Source organism: Onychostruthus taczanowskii, unplaced genomic scaffold (genome assembly GCF_017590055.1).
Source record: "Onychostruthus taczanowskii isolate IOZ18803 unplaced genomic scaffold, ASM1759005v1 scaffold7, whole genome shotgun sequence".
Classification (NCBI taxonomy): Eukaryota; Metazoa; Chordata; class Aves; order Passeriformes; family Passeridae; genus Onychostruthus; species Onychostruthus taczanowskii.
Window position 1 is genome coordinate 4676292 of NW_024504786.1, and position 18258 is coordinate 4694549.

General features: G+C 43.8%; 3 protein-coding genes across 3 annotated transcripts; 2 read left to right on the plus strand and 1 right to left on the minus strand.

The window, feature by feature from the left end:
• Nucleotides 1–776: 776 nt before the first annotated feature.
• BTF3L4 (basic transcription factor 3 like 4) lies at nucleotides 777–7846 on the minus strand. Its single transcript, XM_041421273.1, has 6 exons — nucleotides 7716–7846; nucleotides 6535–6598; nucleotides 5582–5695; nucleotides 3279–3480; nucleotides 2027–2086; nucleotides 777–1165 (listed from the first exon to the last, which is right to left on the minus strand). The coding sequence occupies exons 2-6, from the start codon at nucleotides 6586–6588 to the stop codon at nucleotides 1119–1121; spliced, it is 477 nt and encodes a 158-aa protein (XP_041277207.1). The 5' UTR covers nucleotides 6589–6598; nucleotides 7716–7846; the 3' UTR covers nucleotides 777–1118.
• Nucleotides 7847–8332: 486 nt separating this feature from the next.
• Nucleotides 8333–18020, plus strand: TXNDC12 (thioredoxin domain containing 12). The gene is made up of 7 exons (XM_041421275.1): nucleotides 8333–8550; nucleotides 10514–10574; nucleotides 15357–15409; nucleotides 15907–15980; nucleotides 16536–16605; nucleotides 16695–16778; nucleotides 17177–18020. Exons 1-7 carry the CDS (start codon nucleotides 8460–8462, stop codon nucleotides 17254–17256), a joined length of 513 nt encoding a protein of 170 aa, XP_041277209.1. The 5' UTR covers nucleotides 8333–8459; the 3' UTR covers nucleotides 17257–18020.
• On the plus strand, nucleotides 11762–14126 carry KTI12 (KTI12 chromatin associated homolog). The gene has a single exon (XM_041421274.1). It carries the CDS (start codon nucleotides 12114–12116, stop codon nucleotides 12834–12836), a length of 723 nt encoding a protein of 240 aa, XP_041277208.1. The 5' UTR covers nucleotides 11762–12113; the 3' UTR covers nucleotides 12837–14126.
• Nucleotides 18021–18258: the final 238 nt, after the last annotated feature.

Here is an 18258-nt window from a genome sequence, read left to right on the forward strand (position 1 = left end):
GGGGGGGGTTAAGAGCAAAGGAAATTAAAGAAAAAAAAAAAAAAAAAAAAAAAAAAAAAAGAAAAAAAGAAAGAAAAAAATCCCTTTAGAGCTAGTCACTGCACAGACTGCCCAGCAGGAAGCAAGGCAAAGTGTCAACAAGTCTTTCCTCCCACCCTAAACACTGTTCACACAGTGCACTCAGTTCCTGGTGCCCTAAGAATGAGAGTGGATCATCAGCTGCTAGTAAATGCAGTCATGCCAAGAGAACAGCTTGAAGTTATTCAAGCAAAAACCTGTTACTGTGCAAAACTGGTGCACTGGACTGTTACCAACCAGACCTCCAAGCTTAGGAAGTGACCCGACAGTAGAGAACCAAGGTGTTTTTCTTTTGACTGGGAAATACTTTAGTAACCAACAGGAGAACATACTGCTAAGTCTACATGGAAGGAGTCAAATATCAGCTTGTATCAAAACTTTAGAGACCAAAAAAACCTAAAAAAAAATCCCCAAACAAACAAAATGTAAAAGGTTAAAAAAAGCACACTTTGATGAGACCAAGTTTTTAAAAAGTTACTGTACCAAACAAGCTGCTATAACAGCTCATCTCCCCTAAATCCTGGGATCAACACAAGGTTGATAACAAATATGTGTACATTGAGAAACACACCTGCAAGTACAATAGTTACAGCAAATTAACCCCAAGTTTTAATGGTGTAATGCCTTCAGGTCACAAAACGTAGACAAAATGTTAATCTTAACTCCCTCTGTGCACTATTTGGTGATAATCAAAGTAATGATGCTGAAGATTCATTTTATTTCTACTTCCAAAAGAAAAGGGTAAATGGTTAAATACGTGTTCTCCAATTTGTTCTCCACTATACGTACACCCACACACATACACACACCCCTCAAACTGCACTGACATTTCTTTTTGACCAAAAGAGTAGATCCTGGGAGTAAGTGCAAAATGCAAAATCAACTGACAGAAAATGCTGAACAAACAGCATCATAAAAATACAAAATATTTATATTACTGAACTATTAACAGATGATGTTCTCTGTTTCTTTAAAACTTTGGAACCACATAGCTGATTTCTTAAATCTAGTCCATGCCAGCTTCCAGAACTATTAATGTTTTAGTTAGCTTCATTCTTTGATGCTTCATCAAAATTTTCTACGAGATCTGAAAAAGATGAAGATATTTAATACAGTAATGCCCAGTAAGATTACCTTTGTAAGTTTAATGAAAATGCATAATATTACAGGAAAGGTTAAGTAATACCTAATTACACTTAGAGAAACCATTTCTTTATGGGCAGATTTTAAAGGGCTTTAGAAAATATTGTTTGTTTAAACGTACACAAAGAACTAGAAATGCAGAAACACTCCAACAGTGAAAATTCTAACATTAAGTGCTGATTTTCAAAGTTGCTCTACTAGCTTTAGCTGAGCTTTGAGCATCAGCATATTTTAAAGAATGCCTGCCATTTTACAGAATTGAATTTTATGCAAGGTCACAAAGAAATAACCCAGTGCCAAGGCAGGAGAATTGAATCTCTGGTCCACACGTATGTTGTTTTAGCTAACACACCATACCAAAGGATACAGTGCAATGTGGTTATTGATAAAATAGTTATTTGCTGACAAATAACAAACTTATTTACTTTCAGACACTGACACAAGCCTTTTTTCTTCTGCTACAGAAATAAAAATTCCCACTCCAGACCCTGATATGAAAACAACCTGATAACGATGCCAATTATGTCATTTTGCAGTCCTAAACCCCTCTTTGGATATTTATTCAGATACCTGTTCAACCTCACAAACTATTTTAACCTACTTTCACTCAATAATTAAGGTAGTTGCACAAGGTAATGTCTTTTCCAAAAGCTGGAATCCCAAGTCATATTTTAATGCTGTCCTATAAAAGAGGCTTCCTTTAGCAAGTGGGGAAGGAGTGTGATCACATCAAAAGCTACACATTTAAATGAATGAATGAAAATATTTCTATCTTAAGTGACCATAAAAGTGTGTATGTGCCTACCTGGGACATCATCATCTTCTTCATCAATATCTTCAGATTTTGGTGCTTTACTATCCAACACTATAAAAAGAAATCTGGTGCTGAGTTCTCATAATACAGAATCAGGGGCACTAACACAACAAAATAAAAACCACACATGTGAAAAAAGCAAGCACTTCCCCAATCCTCAATAGTGACAAACACACAAATGACCAGGTACTGAGCGTTAACAGCATGACCAAAAGGTTTCCTTGGGGACATTACAGCAAAGCATTAGCAGAGCCATTTTCAGATGCTATGGGGCGAGTTTGGAAAAGATGAAATGATACAGAAAACCCCCAGCATGACTCAATCTTCTGAGTGAAGTCCCGTGTTTCAATGCAACAATAGCATGGCACCAACCAGTGACCAACACATCATATGATTCAAATATGCTTATGATGATCCATCTCTCTAAATTTTAGAAGGTATTTTACACATTACTAAAGAAGAAAATCCCTTTACTTTCACTTAAACTCTGAACATGAATGTTGGATAAATTAAAACTGATTTAAAAGGAATAATTGCTTGTTGAAAACATTAGAACAGGTGATGTATATTCCATTCCAAACACAGGCAACTGCAACACATCCAACCACATTCATCTTAATGGCCGTAACAGTCTAAAGTGGAACTGTACCTGATCTTCATTTTTTAATTGTAAAATTGCAGTAATAGTTATACTGCATACACCCTTCCACCCATGCTCCCAAGATTTTAAAATTAACAGAAAATAAAGAATTATATGCATAACTGATTTGGTGGTTTTTTTAGTTTTCAATTAAATAACTAGGTTTTTTTAAGTCTTGGGTGGATTCCAAAGCGAATTGTAGAGCAGAAGAACATTTTTCTTCTTCTACAACTGCAACAGAAATATGTTTTGTATGAACCAAGAAAACAAAACAGATTCCCTGACAAAGTTGAGTTTTTCCAAGGAAAAACAAGAACTTGCTTTCCCCTAAGCATTCTGCCATACACAGCTGTACACCTGCTATCATAGCATGCCAGACTTATCTATTTCTCATAAATCACGGCCTGCCTATGTAATCTTGAATCAACAAAGATAAAAAGAAAGTTCTTCCCCACCCTCTACTTCCACAACAGTGGCAAATAAATAAAAGCACACACACACTTCTGACTTTTTAAGTCACATGCTGTTGTTAAATTTGGATTAAAACTTTCAGTAGTTCATATGTGGTTTAAGTCAGCTATGAAAGATTCCAAGAAGACCTACCTTGTCTTGGGAATTGTTCAGCTAACTTCCTGAGACTTGTTAAGCTGTCAGCACCAAGCTGGCTTAAGATGCCTGGAAGCATTTCTGTGATCGGTTTAGCCTCTGCATGACCAGTAATCGCAAAAGTGTTGGCAGAGAGGGAAGCTTGAACCTTGGGGTTGTTGAAGTGAATAACTGTTCCATCATCTTTTATCATGTTCACCTGTTTAAACATATGAATAACATTTACATTAAGTGTTGTAGCATCTTGTTACACAAGTATAATAACTAAAATCTAGACTTGAAATATCAAAATTACAGAACTAGCACCTAAAGGATAACAAAACCATGATAAAGCACCTGGAATTAACACCATCTAAATTCAAAGCTCCAACCTTGCCACGTCAGGTTATGCCATTGCCTTTCACAGGTGCCTGTGTCACCTACCAGGAAAATGATCCTGCTTCTTCCCAGCTGGCAAAGGCACAGGACTCACACCGGCTCAGGGCAGGGATGCACACGCAGCACTGGGGGATTAGAACTGCACTGGAACAGACTTCCAGTACCTTCCCAATAATTCCACAAGGGCTCTTAAGACTAAGGACACCACACAGTGATCCTGCTCTCCTTCCCTGGCCTTCTGAATCACCACAAATTCTATCTTACAGCCAGTGTAGTGGCCTGCTTTAGAAAGCTGAAAAGCTTTTGCTTCTAGGCATGGATAAACTATTATGAAAAAATTAATTGTCTAACCATAGGAAGAGAGTTCTACCCATCCAACACAACAGTGGTATTAAACTTACATGAAAAAAAATTATTAAGCAACGTTTTCAAAAATTAATTGTCTAACCATAGGAATTAATTGTCTACCCATCCAACACAACAGTGGTATTAAACTTACATGAAAAAAAATTATTAAGCAATGTTTTTAGGTTACAGGGAGAAAAGAGAGATTCAGAACTAAAGATGAGATCTAAAATGCAAAATAATCTAAGTTCTCAATCCTCACACAGAGGAGTTCCAAATATGTTTTGAACAGGAAATCCAGGTGTGTTTCTTTCCTGCAAAACTAAGCAATGTCCTGTCCTTTGCCCATGAAAATGGTAAAGGCTTCAAGCAGTTATCCTGTTACTTAAGAGCCTCTTTGAAAATGACACAAATGTGTTATTCATGCTTGACTCAACATTACTCTTCTATGTGCACGAAGCTTACCAAGGTCAACCTGCGTTCACTTGAATAAAACATTCCACAATTATGTCTCTTGCTATCAAGGTAGAAACATTTTGCATCATCTTCCTACACTGAGATATTTAAATTCCTTAATAACTGTGTCTGAATAAAGAACCTGTGCTCTGTGCACAAAAAAAACCCCTGAACACTAAGAAGAACCGTGTCATTAGTTCATATAGCTCTGCATATTTGTATTAAGCTTAAGAAAACAGACAAACTGAGCTGTTTCTGTAACAGAGGTCTGAAAACTTACAGGCAAACCACACCAATCTGCATTTGCCTTTGGAAGGGAGGAATGCACTTAGTGACTTCTGCATGCACCTTGCAATCCTGCTTCAATTAATTAATCACAGATTAAATACTGCACTTCTTTAACCAAGCAGTACAAGTACTACAGCCCCACTGAGCTCACAATGGAGAAACCTCCTCCTCCTCCCATGTATGAGGGTCATTCTCTACACTGTTATGGAAAACATGTTTTATTAATATATGTAAATTAGAGGTATTCAAGGAACATGTGAAACCTTCACCTTCCCACTTACATTAACACAGAAGCTGCTTCTGTAGAGTCTCTGCAGTGCTTTAAAAAACATTTCCTGTAACTACTGCAAACAATTCCAGCAATTTTTGTGTAGTAGAACGTCTCAATTTTGATAATACAGACTCAAGTTCTTACTCAAGGTGATTCTAAATTTCCTTCCTTCATAATCTGCAGCACACTCGCTCCTGATGTGCCTGCACAGTCCATGTACATTTATTGCTCTTCTCCTCAGAGCAGGTAATCGAGTTCACAAAAGTCAAGAATGAAGAGAAGCTTTGTTCTGCAATGAATGCAACACACACACAGCACAGAGCTTACTACCTCCACCACACACTGCCTGGCCAGCAGAACCTTCACCTTTCCTTCTCCAGCACAAATACATTTATGCCAATGAGACAATACATCAAACAATGTTACCTCTCAATAACCAGATCTCTATGGTTTTGCTTGGAAGATAAAACTGTTGTCAAAGACAAAAGCAAATCCCACTACACCACCAAAACAACAGAGTGAATTTAATTTCAAACAGGAAACACTTGTTTTTTCACTATACCTCTTCAATGCCAGCAATGTTATTTACAGCCAGTTTTTTGAGGGAACTCTGAAGTTTTTTGTCATCAGCTGTAGCTGTTCTGTGCACCACCTTCTTCTTTCTGCGAGCTGTTCCCTGGGAAGAATCAAGAGACAAGTCTGCTCTGCTCAAAATCTCACAATAACTGCAAAAGTCAGGGCACAGTCTGAGCAACATCTTTCAAGCTATGAGACATTTCCATAGACAAAATTGCTTCTCAGCTTATTCCCTTTACCTACTGCTTTGGGCCTCATTCCCAATTTTAAGTTTTTTCTTAAGCATAAAGGACCAAAGAAATACCAAACAGCAGCAGATTTTCCTTTTCACTAAGCCAGACTACAAAAATACTACTTAATATTAAGCAATATATAACAAAGTTTCCTCAAGATACTTTTTCCAAAACAAAGCACAAATACAGTGATTTAAATAGCCCCACTTTGGCAACCAAGCCATTAACGCTTTCAGAGTGTTCCACAGACAGCAATTTTGGAATTCCTGCTCTGCAAACTTTTGTACAACCATCCCTATGACAGGGGATGAGCACCCACACTGAACAAACTACATGCCTTTTTAATGGTCATATTAACTCCCCAGTAGCTCAAAGAAACAGCTCAGTGCACAGCCAGTGCCTGAAGCAGGCACAAAGAAGAAAATCCCCACCAGGGAGACCATAAAGGCAGAACTGGAACACCCAACAGGTGAGATTAGCTGGAGCTTTCACAGGTCACAACAAGTCATTGAATTAAAACAATGCTTGCACACTGGAAACTGCTCATCCAGCCATTGTGAACTGAAAGGAACTTGCATTTCAGGTAGCTGCACTATAGGCCAGATCACACAAAATCTGTATTAGTCAAGCCTGAGCATAATTTTTTTCATCTCTTCCTATGAACTTCAGCCTATGCTTTCAGAAGCATCTCTGGTGCTTTTCTTACCTTTCCTCCTATTCGGACCTGCGCTTGAAGCTTGGCCAGTTTTTCTTGGTTCATAATGCTACGTCTAAAGAGCAAAAACAAGTTCAACTTAACATCAAAACACTAACAAAAAAAGTCACAGTCCATTTTAAGATTACTCTTACAACTGCAGCACATCACCCAAAACAGAGTCAACAAACACACAAAACCAGAGCTTTAAAGCCACACCACCTAAGCAATCCATAATGGCCCTGCAGTAGGAAGGACCCACATTTAGCTAAAGCGTCTGTGCCACGATGAGGCAACTCCACAGACACTTCATTGTGCATCAGGCCGAGGTACTAATTTCCTAGGTATTAGTTTTTAGTAAACTAATGCCAGTTTACTGCTGGAAGGATTTAACTGAATTACTGGCTCCAACCAGACCGAAACCAGCACATACACGACAACTGGGTCTGGGAAAACACCTCATCTTTACCAGGGTCCAGGGACACATTCATAACTAAACTACCTGGGACAGTATTCATACAATGAATCTATGATAATTATGACTAATAAGCGATATCCAAACTCTGTGAAGTTCATGTATGGCCACATTTACTACATGAACTTCTGGTAGTTCTTCATCCAATACAGTAACTGGGAAGTTTGTCCAGTGCTTCTCCCACGGCTCAGGTAGGACCTTTAAAGGCTGAAAGCCCTGAAAATCCATAATATGGGTGAAAAAACGCCTCAAGCCTTCCAGCAAAAGGCATGCGTTTCGCTGCTGTGCCCCAGCGAGTCCCCAGCGATCGCGGAAATCTCCGCATGTGCTTTGTGCCGGGAACGACCGCGGGAAGAGCGGGAGCGGGCAGGGAGCGGCGCGCAGGGGAACGGCGGGGCAGCGGGAGCAGGGGCTCAGGGTGGCTCGCCGGGCAGCCCCAGAGCACGGGGAGCGGGAGGGGAACACGGCTCATCCCTCAGGAGCCCGTGCAACCGCGCTCCACGGGAGAGCCGCGGCCCCGCGAGCCAGGGCAGCCCCCGCACAAGGGGATCGCTCGCTCGGCCTCTCCTCGGGGAACGGCCCAGCACTGCCCAAGGGGATAGGAGCGAGCTGCCGCGGCGCCCCGCCCGCCTCAGGCCGGCGGGGACAAGGCGATAGAGGGACGCGGCGATACCGGGACACGGAGACACCGGGACACGGGAAGAGCGGGCCCCCTCACCTGAGCGCGGCGGAGCCCCGCGGCCAACACGCGGCGAGAACAAGATGGCGGCCGAGGAAGGAAAGAGAGGCGCACAGAGAAAGGAAGCGCCGCGCCACGTGACGGCGACAGCCCGCCCGCAGATGGGCGGGTCCGCCCACTTCATTTACATAGAGGCGGGGGTAGGTAGGGCCTGCAAAGGCTCCTGGGAGTTGTAGTCTCCAGGGAGCGGTGCCCTGTGACTCAAGCTGGAACGCGGCGCTTCCAAACGCGCCGCCACTCGCTCTGTCCCCCTTAGTGAACCCTCCCTCACACGCTGCGCTAGCGGTCGGTGTTGCCTTCCAGCCAGCTTGCCAACTACGGAGAGCAGAGTGACAAAAGGATTTATTTGCGATGGAGAAAATAAATCTGGAACCACCCCCCTCCCACCGCTGCCGGCTCCCATCGGGATAACGCTGGGGTTTGCCCAGGGGGAGTAACCAGGGCTCCGGGGTCCCGGCTCCCTGTAAGGAGCTGAGCTCATCCCGAGCCCCCCACACCGTACACGCCGGCTGCCTGCCCCGGCACCCCCGGGCCGAGCCGTCAGGGCAGCGCACCGCCCACATCCGCTACACATCACTTCCTGGGCTTTAAAAAACGGGGGAGGAAAAAAAAAAAAAAAAAAAAAAAAAAGAGGAATAAAAAAAAAAAAAGTCCAGCTAAGCGGGTCCTGTCGTGTCCGGAGGTTCGGGGCCGTACCCGGGTGCCGCTGACCGCGCCGACACCATGAAGGCTCAGCCCGCGGCAGCCTCCGTCCTCTGCCTGTGCCTGGTGCTGGCGGCCTGCGCCGCCTCCGCCGCGGGAGGGCTCGGAAAGGGTCAGACAAACGCTTTCTTCGGGCTTTCCCCAACTTCTGTCCCCACTCGGGGCAGGTCCGCTCCCCTCAGCCCGCGGGGGCCGCCGGGGGGGGGGGCAGAGGGCGCAGCTCGGGCTCTGGAGGTGCGGGGGGGATTTGCGGGGTCTCCCCGTTGTGACTGGGTTCTGGCTGAAGCCTTTCTGAGGGCTCCGCGGAGCCCCGGGGGAGCAGCCCCGCGGTGCCCCCCGTGCCTGCCCGCCTCCGCCGGGCTCCTGGCAGGCGATGAATGGCCCTTCCCTCCGCCTTCGGCTTCCCTTGCCCTTCGTGACCGCTCCTCACCTCGCTGCCGGTTTGCCCAGGCTCCTTGTCTAATTACCGTGTCTAATAGCCCGGTTCACCCGGGGCCTGGGCTTCACCCAGGTGGTGGCTTTGCCGTAGAGGTAAATCTCCTCCTCAAGGCTGGTTGTAACCAATTTGATCAATGAAGGCAAAGCTGTGGTGTGGATCCCAGCCAGCCATTCACCCTTTAATTCCCCAGATGACTTTCATTCAAAAGATACACTCTGTAATGTGTTGGGCGATGCTTTTAAAAACACACTGAAGCTCACCACAAAGTGGGGCTTGTTTTAAATATAGAAAAGCTTTTGAAAAGTGTTTCCCAGCTAGAACAATTGAAGGTTTTTTTTATTTTAACATTTTGGCCTTTGACTGAAATAGCTGACGTGTCAATATTCTGGGTAAACATGACTTGTGCTAATCCAGCTGGGTTTTGCTCTGGGATGTTGGGCCTGTGTCGGGGGCTGCCGCAGCACTTGCTGTGTGGGTGTGAGGGGACAGGGACGATCCCCACGCTGCTGTGAGCTCATCTCTTTGATGTGTTGCATCACTTAGGGTCACAGCTGCTCATATCAGCAGAGATCAGGAACACACTGTGCCACTGTCCTCACCTCCTGGGTGCTGAACGGAGGTGTCCTGAAGACTTGCCTTGTTTTAGGCTTTCTCCATGGTTGGCTGCCGGAGGCAATCTCCACTCTGCCGTGTCTGCACTGGGCACTCTGTAGCTCCTGATCTCTGTGTAGCTCCCAAAATCTGCTCTCCTCAGCACCTTGGGCACAGTGGGTTCCTGACTATTCCAAACCCTTAGGGATGGAAAGGGGTAAACGAACACTCATGTTTGGCCATCCAGCACAGTAATTATGAATTACTGGAACCAAGACCTCTGAGGAGGTGTTCCAAGAGAGTTCCTCTTTGTACAGCTCCTGGATCTCCTTCATCTAAGCTCTCCAGGTGGCTTTTGTCCATGTGCTGTGCTGGCTACTAAAAAAACCCAACCCTGGCAGTCACTGCTTTGCAGCTGTTAAACATACACTGACTCACTCTTAAATCAATTGGCATAACAAGACTTGTTATCTGCATGCCAGATAAAATATTTCCTGCTTCGTTCAGTCACTGTAACACTCAGAAATCTGTATAATGGTGTTCTTTCTTGCTCTTCCATGATATTATCATCAGCAGGAATACTTAGCATAATAGCTTTAGAGCAATTAATGATCATATGTTGGCCTTGAAATTTTTAAGTTTCAGTTTAGTTCACCTTCAGTGGGATTTAGGAAGCCAAATGCTGACATGTTTAATTTGTCATTCATCAGATAATAAATGTTCACAGGCTGAAAAAGAACGGAGAATAATCAGAAGGCACTTCAATTTTAATATCTGTTTGGGGGATTTTAGTGTCATTTACATACATATATAGAAGCATTCATGAGCATGGTATGTTTTTGTTAATTAATTTCAATGGGATTCCTCATACGACTGTGTGGGTGGGCTGTAAGTATTTCCAGAAGTCTTTCCAGAAGTGGAGCTATAGTTGTCTTTTAAAAAAGAATATAAAATGAGTTGAAAATACTCTCGAGGGTTGGGCTGTTTTCCTCTGTTAGCTGACATGTTAAATTATGCAGCATTTATAAATCCTTCTCTCTGACAGGTTTTGGAGATCATATTCATTGGAGAACACTGGAAGATGGGAAGAAAGAGGCAGCAGCCAGGTATGTTCATTAGTTTTAAATACAGAAATGTGTCTTCAGAAGCATTCACAATGGTTCTATTTCAGCCCTAACTTTAACCACAGAAAAGAGTCTCTATTAACAAATATGAGGGTGGTTTAGGAGACTTCAGATCCCTACAGGTTATTGGAGAGAAAATACAGAACTTTGTTAACTTTGCTAAGGCACCACCTAGGTTTAATCACTGCAGTCTAATTAAATGATTGAAGCCCTAGCATGTCCTTGAAACAAGAAAATAATTATTTATCACAGTAAAGAAAGATATGGTTCTCAAATACACAAATGCAAGTGGTGCTCAATGCCCTTAAACTCAGACGTGCTAAGAGCTTCCCTGAAATTCCTTGTGCCTGTATAGATAAGGCCTCAGCATGAGGTATTTTGTTTCCATCTGCAGCAAAAATCTGGAAGTTTCAAACTGTAGTGAACTGACAGAACCTGGTTTGGCTAAGCTTAAATTCTAAAAAGAACAATGTCTCTGTGAAAAATGACATCTTGACTTTTTTTTTTTTTCCTCAGAGTTTCTTCTGCTTCTTGTTAAAATCCAAGAAGGAGAATGGCATGCTTATAAATTCTATTTGCATTTTAACTTTATAACTTAGATCTGACAATGCTGACATGAGCAGAAATTACTCATGCCTTCCAGGTTTGCTGTTTAATTTAGCTCTGCTCTCAAACTGATCCATCTGGCAAGTTCTACACTCCAGTGCAGACACTGAATTAACCCAGATGGTACACTTCAGAAGTCTTACAAGTTTTTATAACTTGATACTTTTGCATTTTTTTTTGGGGGGGGGGGGAAGTAATTATTTCAGTTTTTACTGTTATAATTGTAGCAGCAGCAGAGGAAGCTTTAAAGTGAGACAGAAGAGGGTGGGAAGGATGGCAAGATCTGAGCTCTCAAGTTTAGGCAGGATTAGTGTTCCTGCCCAAAAAGACCCTGCAGCAAGGGATGGGATGGGTGTGAACCACACTCCTTTCACTGCTGATGCACAGATCTGCTTGCTGATTTGAGCGAGGCAGCATTTGAGTGTTACTGAAGTGAAGGGCTGGGAGAAACTACTAGTAGAAAAAAAAATATAAACCTAAAAAGTACTTTTTTTTTTTTTTTTTTTTTTTTACTAAGTCTGACCATAAATCAGGAGATGAAAAATTACACCAAATTATCTGGGATGCATCAAGAGAGGTGCACCAGAGCCAATGGTCTAGGAAGTCCTTCGATTTCAATTCTGTGAACTGCACAATGTCATGGGCTGCTGGGGACTTCTCGGTTTTAAGTTCCCTGAGGGCGAGGGCGCGGTCCCTTCGTCCCAACAGCCGCTGCGATGGCGTTTTTAAGCGGGACGCCTCGCAGGGCGGTGTCGCGGTGCCGGAGCCGGGGCGCGCCGCTTCTCTGCGCCCGCGGGGAGGAGGAGCGCCCGGGGCTGCGCGGGGCCCGGCCCGGCCCGGGCGAGCTGTGGGGGTGTGTGTGTGCCCGGCGGAAGCAGCCGCTCCACGTCCGGGTCGGGTGTCGCCGGCGGGGCGATGCCGCTGGTGGTGCTGTGCGGGCGGCCCGGCAGCGGTAAGAGCCGACGGGCGGCCGAGCTGCGGGAGGCGCTGGGCGGCCCGGAGCGGGCGGCGCACGTCGTGGCCGAGGCGGAGGGCGGCCGGGCGGCGCTGCGGGCCGAGGTGGAGCGGCGGCTGAGCCGGCGGGACGTGGTGATCGTGGACGCGGGCAACGAGCTGCGGAGCATCCGCTACGAGCTGTACTGCGCGGCGCGGCAGGCGGGCACGGCGCGCTGCCTCCTGCACTGCGCCGGCGGCGCGGGCGGCCCCGACGAGCCGCCCTTCGAGGAGCCCGACCCGAGCTGCCGCTGGGACCGGCCGCTGTTCACGGTGCGCGGGGAGGAGCCGCTGCCGCTGGGCGCCATCCGCGCCGCGCTGTTCGAGAGCGCCCCGCCGCCGCCGCACCGCGCCACCCGCACGCAGCCGCTGCAGTCCTGCGGCTTCCTGCACCAGCTGGACCGCGTCACCCAGGACGTGCTGGCCGCCGTGCTGGCCGCGCAGAGGAGCGGGGCGCAGCCCGGGGAGACCATCCGCGTCCCCGGCGTGGCCGAGGGGCTGGTGCTGAGCCGGCCCGTGAGTGTGGCCGAGCTGAGCCGGCTGCGGAGGCAGTTCATCAGCTACACCAAGATGCAGCCCAGCGATGAAAACCTGCCGCAGCTGGCCAGCATGTTCCTGCAATACCTGAGCCGCAGCATCCAGTGAAGTGTCACCTGTGCCACCCAGCAGTGGCGGTGGTCAGGCCTTGAGGCACAGAGCCCTCATAGCCTGGGTCCCACCTGTCGGGGATCGGATCGCTGGGCAGCAGCAGCAGCTCTGAGAGGGTGGGCACCGTGTCCCTGCAGCAGCCGAGCCAGCTGCATTGCTGGGGGGATCTCCAGGGAAGCAGTTCCTCACCCCTGCCTTCTCCCCGCTGGCATCTTGCAAAAAGGAGAGCTGCTGGTGTATCCCCAAGCAAGTGAAGTCTCCCGTGGAGATGCAAACCCCAGCAATCAAATAGTGAAAGTGCAAAAGGTGATGGCTCTAGGGAAGACTTTTCCCTCCACGTTGGCATGTGTGTGCCTGGAATAAGAAGATTGTTTTTCCAGAGCTGCCACCAGATAATGTCAAACTGCAGAAGAGACTTCAGGTCCAGAACTGGATCAGGCTGTATTTTTAGGATGTGACTGTTTCAAAAAAATCTGACTGACCCAAGAGAGATTTTCCACTCTGCACTGCAAAAGGGTGCTAGCTTAACAGACTCAAACTTCTCTGTTTCAGGTCTAATAATAAAATGTGTGCCTTAAATGGAGTAAAGTCTTAATTTACCTGCACGACTATTTTACCGAAAAAACTTGTCCATGTCTTTTTTCTTCAAGGTCATTATACACCCTTAAAACCATAATTTTACACCCTTAAAAACACAAATTGCTTAAGAATGAGTGCTGTCATAGGAAAAATGAGCTAAAATGACAGAAATAAATGTATTTATTTCTGTTCTGTGTGAAACTTATACGTCTGTACTGGCTGTGATGGGTAGCTAAGTTTCCAATAATTTTGGGTACAGCTTATATAAAACTTCTTACTTTCTGGTGGATGCTTCATTCTTCATTCTAATAAATGGTGCTTTTCGTTTTAATTTTATGTGTAGTGCTCACTGGGACAAAATGGTGAAGTGGGGCAGGAAGGGTTACTTCAGTTATAGTGTCTGTCTGGCACACCAGGTGCTAAGGGGCTTTATGCACTGCAGAACTTAGAAATTACTACAAAAATGTTTTTCATATACATGAGTTTATTTTACCAGTTAAAGTAAAGAGAACAAAGCTGAGAAATCACATCAATTATCTCAAACCTCTGTGAGTTCTCACTGACTAAGAGTTGGTATTTCTAGGAAGTGAGCACTTTCATTTAAAATCTGCTTTTAAAATTTCTCTTTAAAAAGAGTGTGGCAGTACTAGCAGACCACTGAACTCTTTCAACATGAATCAGTGATCCTTGTTGATGAGAACAATCTGAAATCCAGTCTTAAATCAGCCTCTCCTCAAGAAATAAGCAAAATAATTTTGAATTCTCTGTAGAAACAATGAAAAGAAGTCAGGGAGAGGGCACTGTGGCAGCTTTACTAGGGAAATGTGTATTCTTGCTCCTTACTGCAAGCAGATGTAAAGTTGATGACATATCAGTTAATTATAGATGGCAAATTTGTGTTTGAACAATTCTAAATGTTAATGACTTCATTTCCACCTTTTCCTTGTTCTAAAGTTTATTACTGAACACTGTTAAGTAGAGATTTCCTTTCATGTCTATTTACACCTGAAGAAAAACTCATACATCAGTTCTGCTAGTAATTAATGTTGTTGTGTGCAAAGGTGTTAATAATTCATGTGTATGAAAATTTGACTTTATCCCCTAATATGGTGCAGAGTTTACAGTCAGAGAAAGCTTACAGTTTGCTTTGCTTGGCATATCCTGAAAGAAGTATCCATATAGGATTTCTCTCCAGATTCCTTCCTCTCCTTCACCTAATTTTAGGCTGTTCTTACTGTTCTGGAAACCATATCATTATTGTATGGAAACAGTCTCTGGGTAGTGTAGCTAGTAAAGGTAAAATTAATTATTTGGAAAGTGTGAAAGCAAAAATAACTTCAGTCCTTTTGCATTGTACTTTATTTAGGCTGCAGTTCCTCACAGACCCCCTTTCCTTCTTATCCCTGGTACTGGACATATCCATCACAATGGATGTGTTATTTCAGCATACAAATGTGTAGGAAGCCATGCAGGCAGCCAAAGGGTTTGCTGGGTTATTGGGTTTGCTGGCTGCTCAGTGGAGGGCCTTAGTCACAGGAGGTGACTGAGACGTGGGCTGTAATGGGGAGGAGAGATTGTCATCCACTGGATTGCCTTAAGCAGCCACGAAAATCCATCCTGAGATCTCTCAAGCAGCTGCTGTCATTAACCATTTCCAGTAATGCAGGAACAAAAAGCATGACCAGTTGTGTATCTGAGAAATCTAAACTAGAAAGTCTCCTCCTCTACACAAGCAGTTATTGGCTGGAAGCTATAATAAATTATTTTATCACATGTTTTAAGATTGGGAAAACTTTTTGCAAGACAATCTTAAAACACCCCATAATCTCTTTACATCTGACTTATTTCCCATTACATTTAGCCTTTGAGGAAGCCTTGGCTGTTAAACTGTACATGTAATAGAATTTCTTTGACAATTTTTTCTCTTCTTTTTGTTAGTGGTTTGCCTCTTATGGTTATCATCCACAAGTCCTGGTGTGGAGCTTGCAAAGGTAAGTGCATTGAATACTAGAAGTTGCTGAAATTTCTAATGAACCTTTGTACAGACATCATGTAGCCATGAGAAATGTGAATTTTGCATCCAAAATGTAACTAATGGTATTTGTATTTCATTGAGAGTGGCATAGTATGGCAGTGTCATAGCAAACAAACAAGCTGGGTGTATGGCTAAGCCTTAGAGGACGAGGTAGTTGAGTGTGAGTGGTGGTTTACAGCAGGATTTCTGTTTCTGTTGCACTGGATCAAAATAACCACCTATGTTTGTTGTTCAGGCTTCAGCCCATGGCTGCCAGGCAAGAATTGCTTCAGTTACCTCCTGTTCTGAGCCTGGCTGGAAGGGTTGGATACATATATTCCATTTACTCACTGCTTATTGAAAAGTGCCATCTCTCCAGAGGGAGGGATGAAGTGGAGATTTTGATATTGACCTGAAAATCTGAAGTATTTTCCACTGCTTTTACATACCTCTTATTTTTATTTTTTTCTTTAGCTTTGAAGCCAAAGTTTGCTGAATCCAAGGAAATCTCTGAACTTGCCCATAATTTTGTTATGGTCAACCTTGAGGTAGGTTGCCTTCTGATCTCTATCCATGGTTTGCCCAGTAAGGAAGCATTTGGAATCTGACTCAACTGGTTGTGTCCTGTTTTGTGTACATCCTAAATCCTGCACTCCAAAATAGGCATTCAGGATTGATTGATAGAGCTCATTGTTCTAAAAAGACTTTTTTTCAGTCTGGTTATTTTAGTTGTGTTTATAAACCTGGCTCTCTGCCATTGTCTCTTTGACAGTTTGTACCTTGTGTGATTCAGTTTCCACAAGAAAGGAATTGATGTTCATTCTCTCAGTACATATAAAATATTCCTGTACCAGAGTGGGGTGCGTAATGCAAATTGACAAACCAGAAAAAAAAAATTGTTTTCACAAATTATACTCATGTAGGTAAAAATAACTTTCTTCCCTTGGAGAGTGGAGGATACTGCAGTTACTTAGCATCTCTTCGAGATGTAAATTGCTCAGGGTAGAAGGAATCTGAAGGCAGTAAATTGTTTCTGTAAAAGGCACCATGTTTTGTTAGAAGTCTTGCTAATATCTTTCCTCTCTCCTGCCTTGCTGTGGAAGGATGATGAAGAGCCAAAGGATGAAGCCTTTAGTCCTGATGGAGGTTATATTCCCAGAATCCTTTTCATGGGTAAGGCATCCACAGCTTTTGTGTCCATTCACAGCACTGGGTTCGTACTGTTTCCATCTAAATTTCCTGTTGGATTTCTTATTTCACAGACCCCAGTGGAAAAGTCCATCCAGAAATCATAAATGAGAGAGGAAACCCCAGCTACAAATATTTCTATACCAATGCTGATCAAGGTATGTGCTGAGTTGTTTGAAGTGCATTTTTAGTGAGATGAAGCTTTGGCAGTGGAGAGAAATTATATTACTTTAAAGTGTAACTGGGAGTGGTTAAATACAATGTGTGTGATTCTCTGGTGCCTCAGTAACCATATTCAGAATGATCCACCTTAATACCTACTAAAAGTCTTTAGGACCTAATTTTATCTCCAGTTCTGGCATGGGAAATAATGGAATTTGCATGATCCAGCCACACATAGTTGGGATAAGGATGCAGGACTGTTTTTTTTCCTTACAGATTAATCTGTAGATCTACATTCTGTAGCTGTGTTGTTTTAAATCACTTTCATTACCTGTTCTCCTTGATGTTTTCACCCTGAGATTAATGGTTGGTATCTCTGTGTGTAATCTTTCAGTTGTCCAAGGGATGAAGGAGGCCCAGGAGAAGCTGACAGGTGATGCTTTCAAACAAAAGCACCTGGGAGATGAACTATAATGAATACACTGAAAGATACCTTTCCATCACTTCAAAACTGAGAGGAAATGATGAAACAGACCAAGAATGTAGATGCACTGAAGGGACATAATCCCTGTCAGCAATGTTAGGTTAAAAACCCTGTTTGGAGTTCACACACACACACACACACAACAGTTACAGTGTTTTCTCTGCCTGGCAGTTTGAACTGTGGTGGTTCTTAGCAACTGGGTAATGTGCAAACACATCTCTGTGTGTGTTTGAGCAACCACTAATATTTGGTGTTAAAAGGGAGGTGTGTAGGAAACACACTATTTGAGGACAGTGTGATGGGAAAAACTAGAAGTAGCCATCATTTTGACACTAATCAGGGTTGAATCTCTCTTTTCTCACTGGTATTATGTGATCCCATAGTTTTTACTGGGCATTCCCATCACTGGGGCATGTTCCTGGGCCAGTTGTTTTCTAGATATCCAAAACCGTGAATTCTGCCACTACAAGTAGAATACATTTCATGAATGTCCAGATAGCATGTGAATTATCAGCTCTGCAAATGTATTTTTGTGTAAAACTGTGTGATTCATCTTTATTTGCCTTTGGGCAGAAATTTAACTTTTTCCTGACGCACTCACCTTTTGATTGTTCCATCAAAGTGAGGGTGGGTTATGTTGAAGCTTTACGGGGTTTCCCCTTTTATTCTTTGAATGTTTTTGGCGAATGCCTTGCCATCACATTGTACTGTATTTTTGTACCAGGGTGAAAAAAATAAACCTTTTTAAACATAAGCATGCAGAGGGTGTTTTGTGGTTTACGTTCTTAAGCATGGGGGGATATGTTTTTGTTTGTGTTGCAGTGATTATTAATGTTGACTGTCACAGCTGAAGGTTTCTCCTTTTTTATAATTAAAATACATCATTTGTTTTTCCATACAATTGTAATTCAGCCATTCTTATACTACCCCCACTGTTGAAGGCAATGTGTTTATTTACTGGAACAGAAGAGTAGAGTGGAGTAAAATCACCC

Coding starts and splice junctions, on each gene's coding strand:
- BTF3L4 (XM_041421273.1), bottom strand. CDS start 6,588: ATGAACCAAGAAAAACTGGCCAAGCTTCAAGCGCAGGTCCGAATAGGA. Junction 3,481..5,581: donor ACATTGCTGGCATTGAAGAG/GTATAGTGAAAA, acceptor ATGTTTAAACAG/GTGAACATGATAAAAGATGA. Junction 1,166..2,026: donor AGAAGATGATGATGTCCCAG/GTAGGCACATAC, acceptor CATCTTTTTCAG/ATCTCGTAGAAAATTTTGAT.
- TXNDC12 (XM_041421275.1), top strand. CDS start 8,460: ATGAAGGCTCAGCCCGCGGCAGCCTCCGTCCTCTGCCTGTGCCTGGTG. Junction 15,410..15,906: donor CTGGTGTGGAGCTTGCAAAG/GTAAGTGCATTG, acceptor TTTTTTCTTTAG/CTTTGAAGCCAAAGTTTGCT. Junction 15,981..16,535: donor TTGTTATGGTCAACCTTGAG/GTAGGTTGCCTT, acceptor TTGCTGTGGAAG/GATGATGAAGAGCCAAAGGA.
- KTI12 (XM_041421274.1), top strand. CDS start 12,114: ATGCCGCTGGTGGTGCTGTGCGGGCGGCCCGGCAGCGGTAAGAGCCGA.